This window comes from Lepisma saccharinum, chromosome 27 (assembly GCF_977018435.1).
Source record: "Lepisma saccharinum chromosome 27, izLepSacc3.1, whole genome shotgun sequence".
NCBI lineage: Eukaryota > Metazoa > Arthropoda > Insecta > Zygentoma > Lepismatidae > Lepisma > Lepisma saccharinum.
This window is the reverse complement of record NC_139255.1, coordinates 51,547,745-51,572,069: the sequence shown is the minus strand read 5'-3', so window position 1 is coordinate 51,572,069 and position 24,325 is coordinate 51,547,745. Positions and strand designations below refer to the sequence as shown.

Sequence of the window (24,325 nt, the reverse complement as noted above, 5' to 3'; positions counted from 1 at the left end):
TGAGAGAAAAATTTCAAAATGATTTGCTGTTCAAGGTTATTAACTGTAACAGAGTTGCTTTTCAAAATTGTAAACTGTAACGGAGTTACTTGCAAAAATATTGACTGTAACGGATATACTTTTCAAAATGATTATCCGTAACAGCGGTAGGTTAGGTAGGGGAAAATCGGATCATGGGGGAAATCGGATCGGCCGAAAACAACTCAGTCGTACAGACACAAGATCGGAAGTTTGTGCGTTATTGCTGTGTGCATTGTGCTGCCACCTCTCAGAAGAAATGGGAATTGCAAGAACCCATTGTTTGTTTGGCGCCAGAGGAGTCCCAGATTACATTGTTTGAAGTTGTGTATTTTTGTGACGACCAAAAAGTAAGTTTTCATAGTCGTGGAATAAGCTTCTTTTCATTGTTTGTTACGTATATTTGATTTCCAGTTGTAATATGTCATTGAATGAAGCATGCTCCACCAGATGTTGTGATAATTTTAAACAAAGCACGTAAATCAGTGCAAACAAAATGAAGGTTTTTAATAAGATGTATTTCGGGGTAAGTCGGATCATTAAAATTATCCTTTCTGTTTGATTGCTTTGACATAACTGGAGGGATCCAGTAGGCTATATCTATATTTTCATAAATCAGTCTGTCTATCTATGAACATCAGCAGCCTAATTTGTAACACAACACATGTGTACGACGTGTATGCTTTAATGTAGGCTATACATTTTGTTTCAGATGCCTCGAAACTACATTCGGAAAACTGCTCATGGTCCTTATAGTTCCTGGTCAGTTGTTGCTATGGAAGAAGTTGTCGCTGCTGTTAGAGAAAGCTTCAGACGTGTTTGATACACGAAAATCTATTCCTTCACTTCGTCTGATATCAGATGAAAATTATCCTTATCTCAACCCTGGGGATAAGAGGAAGAATGAGAAGGATAAGAGACAGTTTAAGCAAGCAGGAAAACTTGCATATAAAAGTGCGAACAACGAAGCGTGGAGATGTGGATTCTGCCGTATATCGTACTACCATGAAAGCCACAACCTAACCAGGTTGGAGATTGGATAGTGCCAGGCTTGTAAAGAGTGGTTCCATTAACGCTGTCTAAACGCCTTTGTAAAAAACAGTTTATTTGTGGTATTTGTGTATCAAAATCTGTGTGATCCGAATTACCCCACAGCTGATCCGATTTACCCCGTTGACATGGAGGAAATCGGATCAATGCTTCATGCATTAAAGTTATAATATCTGGGTGAATATTACGAAATCGAAGTAATTTCTATATTGGCCTAGTAGATGAAGGCTTGCTTGTTGTTATGAATATAATTTCAATTGTAATAAAGGTACTGATATCCCATAAATAGAGTTGATCCGATTTACCCCTAACTACCCTACTTTCTGAAAAAGTAACTTTCTGCAGACAGGTTCTAATGAGTCTCGTATGGTCATTTGAGCAATAAATCGACGTCACAAATCTCACCCACTGGCTCTAATCTGAAGGCACTAAGCATCACTGTTAATAGCACACGGCGAGAGAAGACACACCCTGGCCTCTTCAAACTCCCATCACTCGCCGTAAGGAGACCGCCCTGAATATTTCATGGCTCTCCAAACGGAAGAAAAATGCTAGTGTGGATGTTTTCTGCGTCTCTCCCTGCGGGCAATTGAAGAGCGGGGAAATTCCCTTCTTATTGGGAAATCCATTAAGAGAAGATTTTCATAACCTTAATCGCCGGATCTCTGGAGAGTCGATATATCGGACGCTGTAGGCTCCGGTGGGTGAAATTTGTGCCGCATTCCTTCCAGCAGTGTTTCCATCCTATGCGAATTTTCTCTAGCTACTTTGAAGGTCAGGGCAAGCGAGTATCGCTTTTGGTGCGAGCTGTTCCGGGTTCGTTTCCAGATGGTAGCACCCAAAATGTCGGTGTTGACACAGCATCGTCAACTGGAGAACTACATGAAAAGAAGCAGTAGCGGGCTCCGATTTCGAAAGCCAGAAAACAGCGCCGATGGGACCATTTGGCAGGCCTTAGCATTTACTTCTCCATCACCCATATTATCCTAATATTTGGACCTAAAAGGGATGAGGAGACAGGTGAGTGGAGACTGTTGCATAAATTAGAACTGCATGATTTGTATTCATGTCCAGACATTATTAGAATGATTAAATCAAGAAGACTTAGGTGGGACACGAATGGGAGAGGAAGGAAATGTTTACAGGATTTTTGTTGGGAAACCTGATGGTAAGAGACCTGTAGGAAGGCCAAGACGAAGATGGAGGGACAACGTTGAGATGAACCTAAAGGAAATCTGTAGGGATGGAAAATAGTATATAGATCTTGCTCAGGATAGGGACTGATGGAACGCTTGTGTTGCTGCAGCCATAAACCTTCGGGTTTAAGGAGGCTTGAAAGTTAGTTAATTAGTTAGTCATCCATATTTTCGACGGCATCCGACTTCGTACCGTGCCTGCGTTTCGACACGCTGAAACAGATATATTTGTCTCTTATCGTTTTCGTATCGTTGGTTTACTTAATCCCTTTCCATTGATTGAGTCGCTTTATTTTACTTCGCTTCTTGTGCCACTTTTGGCTAATTTGCGAAGATGAGGATGAGTGATGATATGATGAATGGACACTCACAAACGTCCACGCCCAGGCCGGGATTCGAACCTGGGACCCCTGGCGTCATAGCGCAATGTGCTAACCACTCCGCCACGCCCGTTCGAGAATACTACGTTTACACTGTATATAATGCACGTTATTCAGAATAACATTTGCAATTACTTGAAATGCAAGTTAAGAAAAGAAATGCAATATAGTTTTTAGGATAACAAAGAACAACGCTATGCCCCCGAAAATAAACTATTAGCTCTCGGAGGGAGGACGAGGACAGCAATTTCTTATTCCACCCTTAGAGACGTTTAGGTAATCTTTTTCGTCTCTTTCCCTTCTAAGTTCCAACAACTTTTTTTGGACATGTTATTTGTTGTTTGTTTTACGTATTTCACCGTTTTTCGTTTCGTTGCTTCACTCCCCGTTGCGTACCTGAACAAGTTCCAAGCTGCGTTTTACAACACATGATGTAGTTGGTAGTTTGTTATTTCTCGCAGAATGTGTATTCCTTTCATAGGCACACGCCGTTTTACGACAAGAAGCAACGTTACAGATGCGATCAAATGTTAAACTCAATATGCTGACCAAGGCAGTAATTTATTTTATTATAAAACATAAACTAAACGTAACGTTTCAACCTTCTAGCAAGGTCTTCTTCAGACTCTGTACCAGGTACAAAACAGGACGATACATATACAGAAAAATTACTCCCCTCCAGACTATTAGAAAGTTGTTTTCCTCGAAATATTCCAGCAGCTGGCCTTCCCTTGTCAACTGTACTTTCACCTGAGAGGGGATTTAGCTAAACATTGCCTTTCATCTGGAAGGGGATTTGACTCTTTATCTCACGCTCTTTTTCCTTCATTCTTTATCCTTCTTCTTTCCTCTTTCTCTCTTGTCCTTTCCACTCTTTCTAACACCTTCTTCTATAATTTGTTTATCTTCATTCCCCATTCCAGTTCATTCTGTCTTCTTCACCTTTTTTCTCTATTTCTTTGGCCTCCTTCCATTTTCTCACTAGTACTGTCTTCTCCCTTCCTATCTGCTTAGCCTCATCCCACTCTATGTCATGTCCTGTTTCTCTCTTGTGTTTCAATATCGCATTTCTATCTCTCTTAAATCGTACATTATCCCTATGTTCTTTCAATTTGTCTTTCAGCCTCTTTTTCGTTTCTCCTATGTACGCGTACACATTCTGACATTCTTTAAATTTCAATTCGTAGATAATCGCTTCCTCTTCCTCCTCTCTGTTTTCCTTTTATTGTTTGCATTCTTCGCTATTCTTAAGAATAGGGTGTGTACATAGGAGAAACGAAAAAGACGCTGAAGACAGGTTGGAACAACATGATGTACGACTTACGAGATAAATATAGAAATGCGATATTTAAACACATGAGAGAAACAGGACATGACATAGAGTGGGATGAGGCTAAGCAGATAGGAAGGGAGAAGAGAATGCTAGTGAGAAAATGGAAGGAGGCCAAGGAAATAGAGAAGAAAGGTGAAGAAGACAGAATGAACTGGAATGGGGGACTGAAGATAAACAAAGAATGGAAGAAAGTGTTAGAAAGAGTGGAAAGTACAAGAGAGAAACAGGAGAGGAAGGAAAAAGAAAGAAGAAGGAAAGGAAAAAGAGTCAATCCCCTTCCAGATGAAAGGAAATGTTTAGCTAAATCGCCTGTCAGGTGAAAGTACAGTTGACGAGGGAAGGCCAGCTGCTGGAATGTTCCCAGAAAAACAACTTTCTAATAGTTTTGCGTCTGGAGGGGAGTAATTTTTGTGTGTATATATATCGTCCTGTTTTGTACCTTGTTTCATTTGTACATGGTACAGAGTCTGAAGAAGACCTTGCTAGAAGGTTGAAACGTTACGTTTTGTTTCTTTTATAATAAAATAAATTTCTTCCTTGGTCAGCATATTGAGTTTTCCATATCATGGAAACAAGGTTTAATGGTGTTATGATCAAATGTTATGTTGGGTTGCAAGCATACAGGCGGTAAACGTCCTTTTTTTTGAAAGTTCGTAATGACGAAACGATACACCAACCACGAAGACACGTTTTTAGTTTTGATATCCTCAATACGTTTCTGTGAAAGGTTTAATGCACAATTTTCAAGCTCTACTCCACGTAGGATACCGTGGACTGCATTTTACAGATTAGGGAACCTCCTGGCGGCAAAAAATCGAACTAAAACAAAGGTAATCCATTAGTCAATGAACAATGTTGATCAATTTGGGAATATGTAGTGAGTAAGAGGTTTAAAATAAGCATGGATTAAAAATGAGCTTAATTTTAATGGTGGATGCAGGCGGCCTTTGAGAACAGCAATTTAGAGAAAATAACCAGAGAAATCAGACAATGTCAATTTTTGCAGGAAGTAAACGCGAAAAATTCAGGTCGCTATCTAAGTAAACGTAGATATCGTCCATTTAAAATGTTTGTTTTGTGGAACTCTACAGTCAGCCACTCTGCTGTAGTGGTTAGCGTGAAGCATCACGGTTTCGAAAAGTTTGGTTTATGTCCAGCTACCTTCGGCACTGATTGGACCTATATGAACGGGCCTGCGTTAAAGACGGGATGTAAATGAGTCATTCCTAGCCTTGTACATAGCGAATGAAATTATTTATGAAACATTAAAATAGTACCATTCGGTCTATCTGGCCACCAAATTTAATCTTTATAGGCAGTAGCGTGCCAAAGGTTTTTGAAAGGATCTACGGATACTATTTTTAGTAGTCATACCTAATTTTGCTACCTTTTCCTATCTTTGACGTTCTTTTGTAGGAATACTGGGCCAAAGTAGGGGAGTTATGACACGTAACAACCTCCCATGTGTAGCTAGTGTTTATAGGCCTAGTAGTTCCTGAGATAGGCCAACAGGACGATCACGCATGGATTTTTTAAAGAAACTTTGGCTGAGTAATGTCCTAAAAAAACACACACACAACTAACTCTTTCTCAAACGAATCGGACGAAAACATAACGCAAACCGCCAGACGTGCGAGAATGGCATGTTACCTAACACTCTAGGATGAAGGTTGCAACTGTCCATGCAGCTGCAAGTAATACCCTCCGAGGCAACACTGAATTCAAATTCGAGAAAGAATTCATCCATCTGTTTCATCTCTCCCCACGACGAATTAATTCAGGAGAGGGCTTGATTTCATACAAATGCTTAAGGAGTGAATATTAGCCTTTTGTTTTTTTCTAAAAAAGGGAACTGCTTGAAAATAAGTGAGCTTTCCTCTCTAGGCAATTGTTACCTTCATCATCATTTGCAACAATGGTCAAAACCGCTTTTGGAGTGCTTTGTGGATCGCACAGACAATAAGAAATTACTTTGAAAAGGACTTCAAAATTATGGGGTAAAAATACCACACATTGGATTACGATAATGGGGAATGCCAAATTTCAAAAGCCTGTGTGAGTCAATATAGATTATGGGGCAAAACTAACCCCTGCAGATTGCAACATGCAACAGAAACGTATAGAGTGCATCAAAACAAACAACTTTTCTCCGTAACATTTATTGTCGTTGGTGCGTCTTTCGGCGCTACAAACGTTCAAGAAAGCCCATTTCGCCGCCTGTATGCTGGTAACCCAACCCCACATTTGATCGCATCTGTGACGTATCTTTCTGACGTAAAACGGCGCATGCCAGTGTTGCAAGGAACACACAAATTATGTAAGAAATGGCAAACTGCCAATCATATTATGTACTGTAAAACGTATCCAGGAACGCGTTCAGTAACCCAACGGGAAGTAGACCAACGATACGAAAAACGATAGGAAAAAAACATATTCAAAACAAAATGGCAGAAACAAGGAGACGGACCAACTGCGATAGAAACTAAGCGCGAAAGGGAACAACTGCGAAACGTAACACAGAATTAAACGCAGAAGGAACAAGAGTAAAAAGGAATATACGCGAAGGAACAACCTCAAAAGGATTAACCCTAGCTTACCTATGCCGTACGAGAAACATACTTACCTGGGGGAGCTCACAGCCCCACACTTTTCTTAATCACTAAAATTCAAGAAACCATTATATTTTTGCATTGCTTCTTGCTTTTTTTGTTTATAGAAGTTTAGTTATTTATTAATTATAATGATTATGAAAGTTACCATCATTAATAAAAAATAATAACCAATTATTGCATGAGTGTCGCACCCATATTTTACCATTCGCTAAAACTCACAAAAACCATAATATTTTTTTATTAATGCTTCTTTGATTATAGAGGTGAAGGTAAAAAGAAAGGTAAAGTGCTCCCCTGTGCTTAGCACCACGCCATGAAGGCGTATAGGGGGTGTGGGGTAACGCCCCACACTTTCTTGATCAGGTCGTGAGTGGGGGTGATGTGATCAGCATCACGCCCCTGACCGCTTTTACCACAGGTACCCATGTCATTCGAAGCTGGGTGGGAGCCGGGGCCGCTTCCAACGTTAGAAAAGTTCTCGGATTTGAACCGGCCGGGGATCGAACCCGGGACCTTTGGTCAGACGCGTTACCGACTGAGCCACCGTGGCCATATAGAGGTGCAGTTGTTTATTAATTATCATAATTAGAAAAATGCCACCAATACCAAGCAGTTGTACACTCTCACTAGCATGAGTATCTCGAATAACATGCTTTTAAAGATCGCGCCTGATAGGCCCTCCAAATACATTTTGCCTCGTATTTACATTAACTTTATGTTTCTTATGAACAAAACTAATACCGAATATTCAGAATGCCCTAGAGAAAAATGTCCTGCATATTCTAGTGCTGGACGGGACACGTTTGTTTCCAACTCGACTAACGAGTCACGCTTGCCCGCCCACAAACGGGTATTCACGGTTCTTCCGTCGGGCTGTTAATGGATCACATTTCAATACCTCTTATATACAGTGCATGAGAACACATTAGAATATCTCTTTTAGGAATTTGACAACTATAGCTATTGATATCTATAATCCGAACTGAGCACGTACCCAAAACCATCTTGTTTGCGGGTTCCCGTCGGAGGGGAAGGGGGGGCTGAACCCCTGTCACAACGACCCGGTTTAATTCCAGCTTTGCGGATCACCTCTCAGTCTGTTGGCTGTTTGCTCAAACAGACGTAAACAAGCAGAACGTGCTCGAAGAGCATTACTCCCACGTCTATTTGATCCCGCGGGGGACAAGGCAAACTTGAAAGGGGGCTGTAATTAGCGACAAGAAGCCTCCAAGATAATGCCCCTCCCCCTCCTTTTGGAGCGCCGGGAAACCGGGCCAAGGGAGATGCAGATAGCTTGGATAGGAGAGATACATACGAAATAATAGCATTTTCCATCCACCGCAAGAACGAAGTTATATACAGGAGTAAAGACCTTAAGAGTCTGACAAAAATTACAGGACAGACTGTATACAGCTCATATTTACCAACTGTAAGACTATCTCAAGGCTGCAACACTGATCAAGTGAGCTTCAAAACGCCATTTCTGTAATTTTGAAGATGGTGCCTCCTATACACACTTGCAGCAGTGACGAGGACTGATTTCTTGCCCTCTGGCAGCTTAAAACTTACAGAAATTTCTCGGCAAATGAAAATTCAATATCTCTGTGCATGCTTTACACACCAGCAAGTTTAGTAATGGAGGAGAAAGTTCGACAGTGGCCTCAGTTCGCAGGCAGATGGGTGCAAAGGCCTTCGCAGTGGCTCATAAGTGACTGCATGTGAACCACAAAGACTTATTCTTCTTAAGGTATACAGGCACTAACTCAAAGTTGAATATAAATATAGATCTGTGCTAAAATGCATCAAACTTGTGCAACCCTACATTTTCATTTTACTCTCTTGTACAAACAATAACACGTAACGTCTTATAAATAGTTCCTTTCCTACTGGTGTTATTTTGTGTTTGTAGGTTAGCCAAGTTTTCCTTTCTGTACGATAAATTTAAACTCTTTTGTTGCATCTGGACATTGATTGAATAATATAGCCTATGGCACGATCAATGTTGCCAGTACACATCGTAATTTCAAAGAAACATATATTTTTGTGAATGTCATACTTAACCCCATAAAATGCACACAATGTCTAAACATTTATCATTATTTTATTAATTCGATCAATACCGACACAGACCATCAATACACATCAAAAATGCTGTAAGCGGCTCCATAGCTGTTTTTTATCCATATTTTTCTTTATTATACCTTAGCAACTCTTCTACGTTCATCATATACCTAATTAGAGAATAATCTTATTCTCAAATGTTTAAAATAATATCCTACGTCTCAGCCTTCTTTGATTTTTTATACATATCGTAAGTGTACCTGTCAACACTCTTTCATATTTTCCTCTTTTCTTATAATTCATTGTTGCACATTCGACTTGATTCAATCACTCATTGTAATTATATAACTTTTCGTCTTCGTTTTAATCATTCTTTCCACCTTTCTACTTTGTTCAAATTAGTTTCATCCTCTGTCGCTGGTGCTGCCATCTGTTATTGTCTAAGTCAAACATTTTCCTCTTATCGCTCCTATGGACACGTAACAATCCACATAGACATGGTTAATATCTGGTGTAAGTTTCATGTCGCCATCGTTTTTTGTACAAAAGTTACGTACGGTTAAAGTTTCGGTTGCCTGACACTTTGAACACCCTGTACGTCACTACTTAACTTCCAATCTGCACTTATTTTCAAAAAATTTACAATAACTTTAAACGAGTCAGTATTATAATAATTCAAAATTAGTGCACTTTCTCCGCTCATTTTTCAGTCAATTGTTATTTGAAAGAAACATTTAAAATGATATTCCGGTGAAATACCAGTGTTCATAGTAGAACACAAAGTCTTTTTTTTAGAATGTAGGGAATAACCAATCACGGACCTCTAGAGTAGGGTCGAACCGCCACTTTCCTCCCCACCCGCCGCATGGAAATTCGTATTATTAATTTTCAATTACGAAAAAGCAATAAACCTATTATGTTCGTAGTTAATAAAATAATATTCAATTAATTAGCGTTGTACCAGAAAATCCAATACAAATTAAGAAGAGCTCAGCAAATTGAGTGCAAAATGCAGAAGTCGGATCCATGCGTTTGTGTTCTCCCGCTTAATCCCAAGAATAAATCATGTTATGAGCTTTTCATAACTTTAGAAATGTGATTTGTATGTGTGAAGCTTCGGAACGTCCACTTGACTCGAGTTTTGTTATTTAGCGTCACGTTACTGTCACTTTTGGTTAATTGCGACGGTGAAGATGAATGGTAGTAATATATAGAAACGTGGGTTCTGCCCCAGATTTTCAAAAATCGACAAAATCCTGCCTTGTCTTCAATTAATGTATTGGTGAATCAAATATAAACGGGAATTTTTGACTAGAATTTGAATTTAAAATTTTGGGAGCGTCAGCACTTAGGCTATTTTGCTCCCGTCACAGTATACGGGGGCCAGCCCCTTACCTCTACAAATAACAACTCTAACGTTGCATAACTAAAAAAAAAATTAAAATATTCTGACTTCTGTTAAAAGCTGAGGCTGTAAAGAGGCACTCAGCACATATAAGGACAAAAGAACAGGACAATACAAACAAAATTATACTGGCCATGGGGCCAGTCGCCAGAGCCTCGTTAGTCTTAAGTCCAGGGTGCACTAACGTGGAAGTGAGGTTGACATTTGGGTGTACTACGTGGAAGATCACCCCTTACACCCCTAAACGGGAATTTATTTCTTACTTGCAGGGCAAGTGTGTGGTGGAGTCCTGTGGCCTTGAGGTGATGATAGTGGGTGTATCTGGAGTCTGTTCCTTCCCTGGAGTACTTGTCAACTTTTAACATCAGTCAGTAGCACGATGAGTGAGCAGGATGTACACCCGTCCATATCGCAACGAATCATTATCAAATTTCTTACAAACGAAGGGGTAAAACCAAGTGAAATTTTGACCAGACTTCGAGCACAGTTTGGTGAGTCCACCCTTTCGAAGACCCGTGTGTATGAATGGCACAACATGTTTTCGGGAGGACGGGAAACTGTGGAAAATGAAAGACATCAACGGCGGCCAAGGAAAAGCATCACTCAAGAAAACAGGACTTGATTGAAGCTGGCCGTCGCTTGGCAGTGAGTGAAATTTCATCTGCAGTGGACATAAGTCATGGTAGTGCTCACACGTTCATTCATGAGAACTTGGGCTACAGAAAAATCGCTTCGAGGTGGGTTCCACGCCTCCTCACTGAGGAGCAGAAAAATGTTCGACTGGAAATCTCTCAAAGGCTCCTGGTTCGTTATAAGATAGAAGGGGATGAATTTCTGCACCGTCTTGTCACCTGTGATGAAACTTGGGTCCACCACTACACACCAGAGTCAAAACAGGCCAGCAAGGAGTGGCGGAAAAAAGAAGAGGCTGGGCCAGTCAAGGGCAAAAGCCACGCAGATTCTTGCCACAGTTTTTGGGATTTCAGAGATGTCATTTTTATTGATTATCTTCATGAAAGAAGAACAGTAAATGCTGCTTACTATTGTGAACTCCTGGAAAGTGTTAAGGCTGCTTATCGAACCCAAAGACGTGGTACATCCATCAGAAGTGTTCTGCTGCTTCATGACAACGCCAGACCTCACACAGCTGGTGCAATACGTGACAAACTGGACGCAACTTGAAGATCCTCCATACAGTCCAGACTTATCTCCTTGTGATTATCACTTGTTTGGACCCCTGAAAGAAGCACTCGGAGTTAAGCGTTTTCAGGATGACACAGAAGCGGAAGAGTTCGTGTGCAACTGGCTGCACACACGACCGAAAACTTTCTGGGACAAAAGGATTGCCAAACTCCCTATCCGCTGGCAAAAGTGCACTTCAGTTCAAGGGAGCTATGTAGAAAAGTAATTACTTTGTTTTGTATTTTGTTTCAATAAATTATGAAAAATAAATTCCCGTTTATATTTGATTCACCCCTAGTATATTAACTGATAATATGTTGAATACATTGATTGAAGACAAGGCAGGATTTTGTCATTTTTTTGAAAATCTGGGGCAGAACCCGCGTTTCTATATACTGCTAATGGTGATATGAAACTGACGAAGGGACATTCACAAAGAACATCTTCAAGCAGTCCGGGATTCGAAACGCGCTGTATGTTCAAAATTACCCCCAAACTCGTCGACAAAAAAATCTGCTTTTCTAAGATTTTTAGCTGAAGCGCAAAGGCTGTTAAAATATCCCCACTTTTTCCGCGCCAGCTAATGATTTTCAAACGATCCTCAACTGTTTACTAATGGATTGACTGGAAGCCAAAACTGAATGCACCGCCAGAAGGAAATGAAGTTTGTGGTGAAGATACGAAACCTCGCAGCTTCGAAATCAGAGTTCCAGTTGACTGGCCGAACAAGATGAATATAAACAGGCGAAAATACTTTCGAAACGGAACGTGGCATTGTCCCATTCCTGCTCTAATTCCGAACAGATGCCAAAGGGGGAGGTATTAAGCCCGCTTTTGACGGAAGCATACCCTTCGCATTTTTGCTAGCATAAATGGTTCTAAATCTTTCATAGCATTTTTTATAGCATACAATACTTTACACGGAGGCGTTTCCTGTAAAATTCCTGTTAAGTCCCGATATGCGCAGATCGCTGCGGAGCACTTCCTATTACGTCATCCTCCCCACCACTCTTCTACGTACTAGTCTGACCTTGAGAGTACGAGTGGTGCCAACTCAGCAAAATTAAGCTAAAACAAATATGACAAACTATTTTTACTGTGTAGATTGACGGTACCGCCTCATATCAGTTTATCAGTGGTTCATTTGATTTAATCCGGTCTTTGAAAATGCGTGCGGTGCGCGGATCTAAAACTGTAGTATTACGCACGTGCGTTAACGTTTATAACGAATAGAAACTATGGGCGAATGACTTCATTTGCTGAATGCGACATCGAGCAGTGGCCTGGTTTTTTTAAAAGCCGAGTGGGGTGGGGGTTCTTTTGTTTATCGTACAACAATCGCTACGCAAAGGCAATTTGATAATATGCTTGGCTGTGTTATTTTTTAAAGCATTGAAATGTTCTTGCTCTTTACTTTTGGCTGCATATTTTTGAAATGAAAAAATGAAATCATGCCGGGTCCAACGAAATCCACAATCTGCTCTGGAAAGCCCCTTAGGGACAGGCCAGAGAAATTGTTTAGAATGTTGCAACATATTTGCGAAATCAGAAGGAGTTACATAAACTTAAGTACAATGTTGTCGAATCCACAAGCGCCGCCGCGGGAGTATCTAAATGGATGGTTTCTCAAGTTTTAAAAGAATTGGATTTGATTGATTTGTTGCTTTAAGTCCACTTTATGCACAGTAAGGCTACTGGACCTACAGTTTAAAGTGGGATCCGAACCACTATGTGCCTCCACCGGGAATCGAACCCGGGACCCCTTGATTACAAGGTGACGACGCTACCACTGCGCCATCGGGGAGGTCAAGTATTAAAAGAAGGAAAAGAGTCGTTGGCAAAAGGTGAGCTGAATTTCCGTACTCCGACAGGTAGAAAACAGCCCAGGAAAAAGCGAATACAAATTTCGTTCAAAATCATCAGACCATTCCGATCCCTCCAGGTTGCAACACTGCGAACCAACGTCGCTGCGAAGAATGGAGTGGGGAAATATGGGGTGAGATGCGCAACAGCTATTTGCAGCGTCTTGTCTTTAAACTTGTCAAGTTATAGCACTTGCGATTGTGATGCGAAGCGTGCAGAGAACGTTAGATAATATATACAGCACGAAAGGCATACGAGATGAGGCAGTGCCAGGTGTTTACAATTGAAACAACTAATTTATTCTTCCATACGCTCACTATATACTCTATAATGTATGTATTTAAGCAGCGCCATTGTTTTGTACCGAATACCGTTTTACAGGAAACGTTATTCCGCTCGGTTCAATTGTTATCTTTAAAAATGTGACGTGATTCGCTCTTTACATCTCACTCGGCCGCCATTACACTCCTGCCCTAGAGTTTGCTTCTGAGTGGTTATGCTACGGAAATAGGACCGATACTATCCTTCAGAAATACCACAAGAGTTTTCACTTTACACGTTAACAATTTAGTCATGGCTTAAATTATAACACCATTAAGCCTTGTTTCCATGATAACCAAAAACTCAATATGCTGACCAAGGCACAATTTAGTTTAATTTAGAACATAAACTAAGCGTTACGTTTCAACCTCCTAGCAAGGTCTTCTTCAGACTCTGTACCAAATACAATTGAAATAAGGTACAAAACAAGAATATATGTATACACACACAAAAATCACTCCTCTCCAGACACAAGAATATCAGAAAGTTGTTTATCTGGAACATTCTTTTCCAGGTGCTCCAGCAGGTGGCCTTCTCCTGCCAACTGTTGTTTTACCCGACAGGCGATTTAGATAAACATTTCCTTTCATCTGGAACGTGGTTGGACTCCTTTTCTCACACTCTTTTGCCTTTTTCCTTTCTCTCTTCATTCCTCTTCCTTCTTTTCTCCTCTTTCGGTATTTTCCTTTCCACTCTTTGTAACACCTTCTTCCATTCTTTGTTTAACTTCAGTCCTCCATTCCAGTTCATTGTGTCTTCTTCCCCTTTCATCTCTATTTCCTTGGCATCCTTCCATTTTCTCACTGGTACTCTAGTACTAGATGAAAGGAAATGTTTATCTAAATCACCTGTCAGGTGAAACAGCAGTTGACAGGAGAAGGCCACCTGCTGGAACACCTGGAAAGGAATGTTCCAGATAAACAACTTTCTAATAATCTTGTGTCTGGAGGGGAGTTACTTTTGTGTGTGTGTGTGTGTGTGTGTGTGTGTGTGTGTGTGTGTATATATATATATACACATATCTTCCTGTTTTGTACTTTATTTCATTTGTACTTGGTACAGAGTCTGAAGAAGACCTTGCTAGAAGGTTGAAACGTAACGTTAGTTTATGCTTTAAAATAAAATAAATTCTGCGTTGGTCAGCATATTTAGTTTTTGGTTGGCTTAAATGTTAAGAAAAATGCTTGCTTCTAAGCCGGCCTTAAGGAGGAAATCAATTCTTTACCAAGTTTCGTCAGCTGTAAAGAAAAACTGAAATGAAATTTCGGAGCGTTCCTTAAATTGCGCAAGTTCTCCGAATGATTATCCAGGAGATTCCTGGTAATATCTCCAGGCTTTCCAGAACTAAATCTCTCATTTTCTGAAACTTCAACTCTCTGCGGTCCCTTAGGCGTCTCGAATGACGTAAGTTCCCCAAACCTGCGGGATATTATCTACAAATCACCTGCTCTATTACCCGAGAAAACTTCTTCCGTTCAATATAGGTTATCTTCGGCAGTGTCTATTAAAATTGTCTCCGTGTTGGAGTTCCACATAGAAGCTTTGCAAGGCGTCATGATGAATATCTATACAGGAGCATGTATTTAAGCATTTACAAGTATATAATATAATGTTATATCCCGCATGTAATCCTACATTGTGAAATCAGGGTGGATACTTGCTGGTAATTCCTTGAGTTTCGAGAATTCTGGTTGAATTTTTCTTCGCAGACGTGAAATTGCAACTTTTATTAATCCAAATCCCAATGAATGTATACATATTTATAAATGCCCTGAGGCAAGTATTTCACAGTTTAGCTTTAATTTTAATCGAATAATAAAAAGAAAGCTGCGTGGAAAATAAAATCGAATTCTTTCAATCCGTTTACTTTGTTAGAGTCCTTTGCAGAACAATTTTCTTGACAGACGGAAGATTATTGCAAGATATGATATCTTGAAGCAGATTAGGTAAATTTTAGGTTGCAATTCTTACACAATTAACAAGTTTTCGTAGTCCCGTAACATTTGTAACTTTTGTTTGTAGATGTATTTCGAGCCTGAGTATGTGAAATGGCATCTCCGTATCTTAAATTATATATTTTAAACATGCATACTGTTTAATTGAAATGAATTAGAATTTAAGGATACATTGGAATCACATAGACCATTTATATTGTTAATATATTTGTGTGTGTATGTGTGGGGGTGGTGAGAGGCGGTAATACGTTAGGTTGAAATAGAAAAAAATATCTGCTTGTACCCTTGACTTTTTGGAAAGTTTGCCTTGAAAACCGGGAATTATACTTGAATTTTATCATGGTCATCCCGGAAATACTCAAATATTAATCATCCTGGATACCTTGTTGTGGGCTTAGTATTCGATAATGCCAAAAGATGTCGCGGTAAAACACATTACAGGAACGCACTTGCCGCTCCGGCCAGATACGATAGCGCTCATTGCTTTGTGTTGCAGTGTTGCCACATGAAGGGAAATTTCCCTTTTGGAGGGAAATTCGTACCGAAATTTTAGCCAAAAGCTAAAGGGATTTTCGATTAAGAATACCACCATTTCAGGGAAATTTTAAAACATCTGACTGCATTATTACAGTTTATGTTAAGTTCCAATTTCATTTTCGCATTTAACATTTTCATTTTTTCTGTTCTTTTTCTGCTCCCTTGAATATAGCCTGTATATATTTATATTTCTGTTAAATACATCGCTTTTCTGCACCTTCGGATAATAGTAACGATGAGGATTAACGATTAAATGGATTCCTGACCAGGATCCAAACCTGGGACATCTGGTCAGGAAGCGATGAAAGTAACATGTATGTAAAAAAATTAACATTTTTTATTCACAAGGACATGAATCAACGGAAATTCTACTACTGCTGCTTCCAGCACCACCACTACTAAAAATAATAATTACAGGTACTGCTACTTCATTATAAATACTTATTATTATTATTATTATTATTATTATTGTATGATTTGCTTAGGTGAAGGGAAAAATTGGTCCGAAAAGGGAAATTTTACCCCTTGGAAAGGGAAATTGTGTCTTCATATTGTGGCAACACTGCTGTGCTGCGCCATGCCGAAGCAGGTGACTGCAAGCTAACGTGGAAGCAACTGTCTACGATGACTACGATCTCCTGTAGTCAATATTTTGGAGCACATTCTTGAAGACGAACGAGGTTCTGACGTCAGCCAGTACAACCCTCTGTGGTTTTCGTGTTGCGTTCTGACTAGGAATGGACAAATCCGGATAAAATTTTATCCCAATGTAGGATATTCTGATTACGGATTATCCATATATTGGATAATTCGGATATGTCCAGATATCCGAATGTTTGCATTATCCGGACAGTTTTATAGTTTAACCGTTTTACAGGATATTACATTTCACAGAACGAATTTTCTAAAAATTCTTAATTAAATATGTACTATACGAATTGCCCTGATTTTCGGATATATGCATTTTCCGTTGCATCCGAAACGGATATCGGATAATTTGAAATCCGTTATGAAGAGTTTGTGGACATCCCTAATCCTGTCCATATGTGTTTCATCAATTTCCTCTTTTCACTTTTCGGTCTAAGCCAAAAGTAGATATAGGCGAATTAAAATAACGCAAATTTATCAATGAACATGAATGGCTGGCAATAAATTATTTTCCTATAGTATTTCCGTACATTTCAATTCATACATTCATACCAAGGACGTATTTAAGGGGGTCCAGGGAATCCAGATCCCCCTCGAAAGACTTACTAAGTATTAACATTAAATAGTGAAATAATAAAATAACTACAACTAAATAATGAGAATAATAAGACAACTAAAATTAAATAATGAAAATAATGAAACAAATAAAATTAAATAATGAAATAATAAAATAACTAAAATGAAATAATAAAAATAATAAAATAACTAAAATGAAATAATGAAATAATAAAATAACTATAATTAAATAATGAAATAATAAAATAACTAAAATTAAATAATGAAGATATACTTGTGGTTAAACGAGGGTTATTTATTTCAATAGAACTTATTTGAAGGCAAGGATTATATTGGGATCATACGCCTGAATGACAGTACCAAAGAAGATTTATTATGCAAGATCTATTACTACTTATAAAAATATGCATAAAATATTACCAGAAACTTAACTTTTCATCAATTGGATCTAACATCCTTTTTTGATATTCAATAAAATATTCAATTCTTTAACTATTTGACATTAATTTCCTTACCAGGCAGTTCTTCTTGCAATAAGCAATAATAATAATAATAAAATCGTTTCTATTAGAGCGGGCGTTATATCTCTATCCTTGTACCGTCTTATTACATATTCATGTAGCAAAAGTACAATATTAATTAATTTGGGCTCCCCGATGGCGCAGTGGTAGCGTCGTCGCCTTGTAGTCAAGGAGTCCCTGGTTCGATACCCGGTGGAGGCACATACTGATTCGGATCCCACTTTAAACTGTAGATTCAGTCCCGATAGCTGTACTGTGTATAAAGTGGGCTTTAAACAGCAACTCAATCAAAAAATATTAATTAATTTGAATATTTTTATTAATACTATAATTATTTTAATATAAACATAATACTACTACTACTACTACTAATAATAATAATAATATATTATTAACACTTGGTTGGGACCCCCTCTCCGAAATATATTTCTAGATACGTGCCTGATACAAACAAACGTATATACATCTGTGTGTTTCTAAATTACGGGAAACATTCTCCAGTTTTAGCCTGAAAATGTTATCCTTGTACTAGTGGTTTTCACCCCATTAAACTCATCTCTTGCTGCGATACCCAACTTCTGAACCATTTCCTTCCCGTTCCAGAGTCAAGGTTCGTAGCACTGTTCCTGTTGCGGTTCATCTGAGCTTGACAGTCGCAACAACTTCAGCTGACGGAAGCCCACGCACAGCTCAACGAAACTTTGAACTTCCAGAATTGAGCTCGCGAGAAATCACAAAAGCCTTCGACTCTGTAGCACACAATGCTCGCCTCCCAAAAGCGTCGGCTCCTCCCAGCATCCGGAAGAAAAATACATCTCTCTTTTCTTCAAAGATGAAGGAAAACACTTACTGAAATTTGCACAGGCGTCCTCATCACTGCAACAGGACTAGTTGCTATTCAATGAGGTCCGAAAACGGCTCCGTGATCAAACAATGGCAGTTCCCTCCCTCTTCGAAACTCCAAGATTAATTACAGACTTTCGGGGATCGATCTCGTGGTCAATAGGTTCGAAAGTAGGACATCGTGTCGCAAGATGTTTGTTATCAGCGTAAAATTCTGCTTAGCTTGGCAGTTTATCCGATCCTTCCCTCGTTCTGCATTGTTGACAAAGGCTGATTGTTGAGAGAAACTCGCGTCAGCAAGAATGTTTTCTCTGTCGTCATCTTGTGAAAGTGGAGGCAGTGAGTTTGATGCAATCTTTGAATACAGCCTCTCAGGTGCTACATGACGCTGGGGGTGGGGGTCAAAAGGTCAGTCCCCCCCTTTCGATTTGATGCGCTTTTCACTTCATTGTTAAGTAGTGCCATAGTTTTATTACTACCATACACATTGCATTAATGTTAATGGCTGTGGTCAAAATCAAGAAGGCTGCAAGAGAAGAATATGTGCTCGAAAGACCGGAAGAAGAAACGGGGCCGTTGACCAATTGTAACTCCTCGAGAATTATGTTGATTATTTTTAATCGGCAGATATCAATGTTTTACGTAAAATAAAATTGATTCCAGCGCGAGGAAAACACAAATATTTGATCCCAAAGTATGACCCGCGTAAGTAATAACTTGCCATTTCGGAGTACTTTCGCCTCTTTTACTAGTAAAAACAGTTTGTATGCACTCTCAAATAGCGAGAGAACACGTTGGGAATTGCTCCACACCTAACACTTCTAATCTAACGACGTAAAATTATATCTGTTGTTATGGAATGTCTTGTCGGGTGCTATATTAACTTGCGGAAAGCCTTAGGGCTGTTCTGTTTCACGGTAAGGTAAGACGCTAAGTCAACAGAGGTACTTTACTTCACAATAACACATCTCCGCGAGCTAAAAATAACGGAAAACATTCATAAACAACATAATCTTTATTATCTTTTGAATGTGTTGTGTTTATACTGTGCAGGTTCCTTTGCAATTCTGCACTTTTATCTTTACCCAAGGGGCTATTTGAACACCTATTTTGAACTCTTAGCTAAGAATTTTAGATAAGGGGCTATTTCCCTAGCATATATTGAAGGGTGTTACATCTTTCTTCTCTTTGTCGTCATCGCTATGATCTTAAGCGGCTTTCTGGATGTATGAAAAGCTATGGCGTACCCTTTGATGCAGTTGTGCTTCTGTTGCCGCCAACAGAGCTCAACTCGCTTCTCAGTATCTGTAACGCTGTTTTAAATGTTCAGCACACCCTTCTCGAATGTGACAATTTTAATTTCTTCGGACACATATCCTTCCAAATGATTTATCAAGCATGGTGGGAGACGATAACTATCTTTAACTAATATTATTTTGGCTCTCTGGCAAGAGCAAGTCTTTTTCCACTATCTCTGAAGAAGTTGCTGTTTCTTCCTCACATTTTTAGTATTGTCTCCCTCATTTATTCATTGATATACTCGGTTTGAGTGGATGTAAGTTCAGTCCCGTGGGACATGCCATTTTCAGATGTAGGGAAGATTTGGTACAGGTTCGTGAGGTTTTACTTTGTTTGGGGTACTCCTTTCAGCAACTGCTACAGAAGGGAGGGAATAGATTTGAGAGCCCCTCTTTATGACTGGGGCCAGGTGTGAGGAAGTTTTCCTTCCCCGAGATGGCTATTTTTTATTTAGCCAGGTATCAAGTTAGGTGCTTTCCTTCTTGGGAGACTAGGTTTTGAGTAGTTTACAGTTTGGCAGTTCGGCGTTGATGTGGGTAAGAGTCCCTCGGCATTGGGTGAAGGAGTTTGGTGAGAAGTGTTGACATAGCAACAATGTTGAAACATTGTTTAAGACCATAGGGTTTTGGAGAATACAAGGTACATCAGTAAGGTTAAAAATGGTACATACATGGGTATAATTAAAAGTTAATACAAGGTACATATTAGGGTTTATAATGGCACAGGTATATACTAGGTAATAAAATGTGGAAAATAAGAGTATATTTGAATTAAAACTTTTTGGGTGCGTCAGCACTGAGGCTATTTTGCACCCGTCACATTATACGGGGTCCAGCCCCTTATCATAACAAAAATAAAAGCGTGTCTGAAAACTAAAATGTCCTTACCTTGGTTAAAAGCTGAGGCAAAAAAGGGCAAATCACGACAAAACACAGGACGACACAGAATTATACTGGCCACGGGTCTAGTCGCCAGAGCCTCGTTAGTCTGCAGTCCAGGGTGTACTATGTGGAAGTGAGGTTGACTATTGGGTGCACTACGTGGAAGGAGCACCCCTTACACCCCAAATAATAAGATATATAGCAGGCCCTATACAACCATGAACTTGTAACTTTTCTCAAGGAACTACAACCATTTTTGTTAACTCTCAGCTAAGGATTTTAAATAAGGGGCTATTTCCCCGCATTTATTGAAGGGTGCAAAATGGCCATAGGTGCCAAACCCACGAACATTTTAATTCATTCAATCATTATACACGGTCGAGGAATGTGTTTAAAACATGTGCTGGCATCTCTAGGACGCTTTATCAGTGTTTCTGGACCGCCAGGTTGCGACCCGGTACCGGGCACTGGTATCAATTATACTGCTCCGCAAGAGGTGGTTGACAAATACATAATCCTAATTTCATAATTGAATTGTGAGTTTTTGCTTTTTTAAGTCCACTTTATGCTCTAACGGACTCATCAAGACTGGACCTGGATCAAAGTGGGTCCGCATCATTATGCGCTTACAACGGGTATAGAACCCAGGATCTCTTGATCTCAACGTTATCGCATATTTTTAAATTTGTTAACATGCCTGGACGTAATCGAACTATTCATCTTTATGAGGTACATGTTAATTCATGCATACAATTTTAAAAACCGGAAGGGTATTTACGAGGAAAATCCTTAAGATCAGGACATCGACTTTTAAGAAAATAATTTACCGGGCCACAGACTCACGAAGGTTGAGAACCATTGGTGTATATTCTGTGCTTCGATTTCTGCCTCTTCCAAGCACCCATTCGATACCAAATTTCCCGTTCCTCGTACGAACTTTTACAGCCTCTGCGTAAAAACACGGCAGTGTATGGGAGGCTTTAGCGCTCACAATAGTTTCTAGAACTTTTACCGAATATCGCGCCATTCACGCACGCCATTCGTGCTTCTGCTTTTGTTGCGAGAGGGACAACAAAACGAAATCGAACAGAATTTTGATGGCTGGTGCAAATGGAGGAAAGCCTGCGACGGGAACGCAGAGGAGATTGAAGGTGCTGCAATCTGGCGAACAAAGGAGGAAACACAGTTCTCAGATGTTCTCGAAAAGATAAACTTCCCTTTTGTGTCGTATCGAGGCGAGAAACATTCTACGTTCTCATCAGCCCGCCGTGCGTCATAAAACCCAATAGATTGATTTGCGGGATGGTCCCACCAGCTTCCCCCCCGAGGACGACGCTGGCAGTAGCCCAAGTTGGCCAAAGAGTACTTCTAAGGGCCCTTTTATGTCATCTTTACCTTCCTTTTCGCCCTTCTGTGCCTTATTCTTCCCCTCGAACAAAACGTGGCTGAAGGATTTCAATTTGACTTTGTGAAAGATGTTTTTTTTTCCCTCTCCTGAGCTGCAGATAAGGTTTAAAATAAAACATAAATTCTCAGCGGACCGTATCAGATTACAGCGACATCTCTACTTCAGCTGCGACAGAAGTAAGATCATTTTTCTTCCCCCTGTTCTTACTTTAAAATCTCTTTGAATTTACTTATCGCTTTGTCTTCTCTTCTTGTGATTTTCTTTCAAACTTTTTTATTTCCGTTCCATCCCAACCACTTACATTTTTTTTCAGGATGGATTAAAATAATGTTTTTTTTTAAAAAAAAAGAAATATGCATAATGTTGATTGTATGAATGAATCATTTTATATATTACACCACGTTTCTTCGTTAAAATCAGTGGCGGCGATTGGGTTCCAAAACTAAGGGGGGGGGGGGAGCAAGGGCATTTTACTTTCTCTTGGCATATAAGGTTTAGCATAGTGCGGTGGTAAAAGTGAAAAAAGTGGGGACGACTGCCTTTCACGTCCCCCCAAACGACGCCACTGGTTAAAATGGGTTTAACGACAATCGATATATTTCATTTTTCGATAAGCTGTTTGTGGAAGAAGACTGCCCGTACCTTGTAATAAGAAGAAAATACTCTGAGCCGTACTAGCTCAGTCGTCGTCGACCTCCGTGGTGAAGGGGTTAGCACAGCGCACTGCGATGCCAGTAGTCCGGGTTTGAATCCTGGTTACGAAATGGATGTTTGTGTTTGTCGGGGAATAATTCCGCATAGGGGGTATTCCTTAAAAAGAACGTCGTTAGGACGTCTCACTGACATGCGAGAAACCCGGGATCCATCCCCGCTGGGGGAGAACCAGGAATTTTCCCACCTGTTCAAGCGGCTCCGGTTCTCACCCAGCGTCGTATAAAGTGGGTACCTGCAGAAAACTTCGGGCGGGGGGGGGGGGGTGGTGCTTAAGAAAGTGTTGGGCCCTAACTCCACATCCACTATACGCCTTCATGGCTTGGTGCAAAGCACAGGGGAGCACTTTACTTTTTACTTTACTCTTATTATGCTAACAACACTTATTTCTTTACTGTCTTTGTAGCTGAATTTCGTTGATTTCTTCTAATAATAGCTTTGTCAAATTTTATCAGTCGGCGTGTCATAATCAGTATTTTCTATATAAGCATTTCCAGAGGTAACAGACTGACACTTTAGTAGTAGTTCTATTTATATTTCATTTCCTTATATGAAACATGTAAGAGAAAACATAGCCCAGGAAATTTACAAGTCTTTCTTGCATAGCAAAATTTCTTCAAATATATTCTATTAGCACATAACAATAAATTTGAATGTAACAGACTGCCACAATTGACAACCTACGAATCTGTATTTTCTGAATCAAATTTAGTGGAATGGAGGTAACTTTTTACACATAAATTTTAGAGTTTAGAATCATATGTATTGTATATTCCCAATCTAAAGGTGTTCTCCTTTAAAACATTGTACAGCAACTTGTTTCTCACTGATGTATAATTTTGACCATCAAGGTTGACATTTTTATGGAATATTACAAATACAAAATATTTGCTATTTTTATCCATGAAACATAAACATAATTGTGCTCTGAAGCAAAATAAATTTAGTTTGTTTACATGAGCTTTGAACTTCACCTTCCAGTGCATAATATTTTGTGCATTTCCTTTGAAAATGAGTATCTTAGGGTGTAATAAACTTAACTGCATGAACAAGCAACCAATTGTAATTCGTACCGCTGGAAGTAAGATCGCCATCATTTGTCTCTCGGTGAGGCATGACTCCCTTCAACTGTCGAAACCAAAGAGCAGTAACATTACATTCCCTCCCCCTTCCATCCCGTGGGTTTAATGAGTTACCTATCTCCCACTTCCGATGCATCTATACGTCTCCGTGTACTTCGTGAGCTATCCATACGGACTGTAAAGTTCGCCATATCTCAAATGTAAACTCTTTTTAAGATTCTGCTGGACCCCTTGTCCTGACCAGCGAAGCCGTTTGCGAGAAATCACTGATATTCCAAATTGTGAAGAAGAAAAAATCATCTGCATATAGGCCTAATTCTTTCTAGAGCATTTACTTGAATTTTCGCATCATTTGCTACCGCCGCTGTATGGAAAATAGGTTTACGTAATGTTTGTGATCCGACAGAGAGAGTTGTAAAGGAAAGGAAGAATGTTTTAGACAG

General features: G+C 39.6%; 1 protein-coding gene across 1 annotated transcript in view; it reads right to left on the bottom strand.

The window, feature by feature from the left end:
• LOC145980249 (dipeptidase 1-like) overlaps nt 1–10,420 on the bottom strand; it is a 256,811-nt gene extending 246,391 nt beyond the window's left edge. The window contains exon 1 of the mRNA XM_083113259.1: nt 10,319–10,420. Coding sequence (XP_082969385.1) covers nt 10,319–10,420 — 102 coding nt within the window. The remainder of the gene's footprint in view (nt 1–10,318) is intronic.
• Between the last annotated feature and the right edge of the window lie 13,905 nt (nt 10,421–24,325).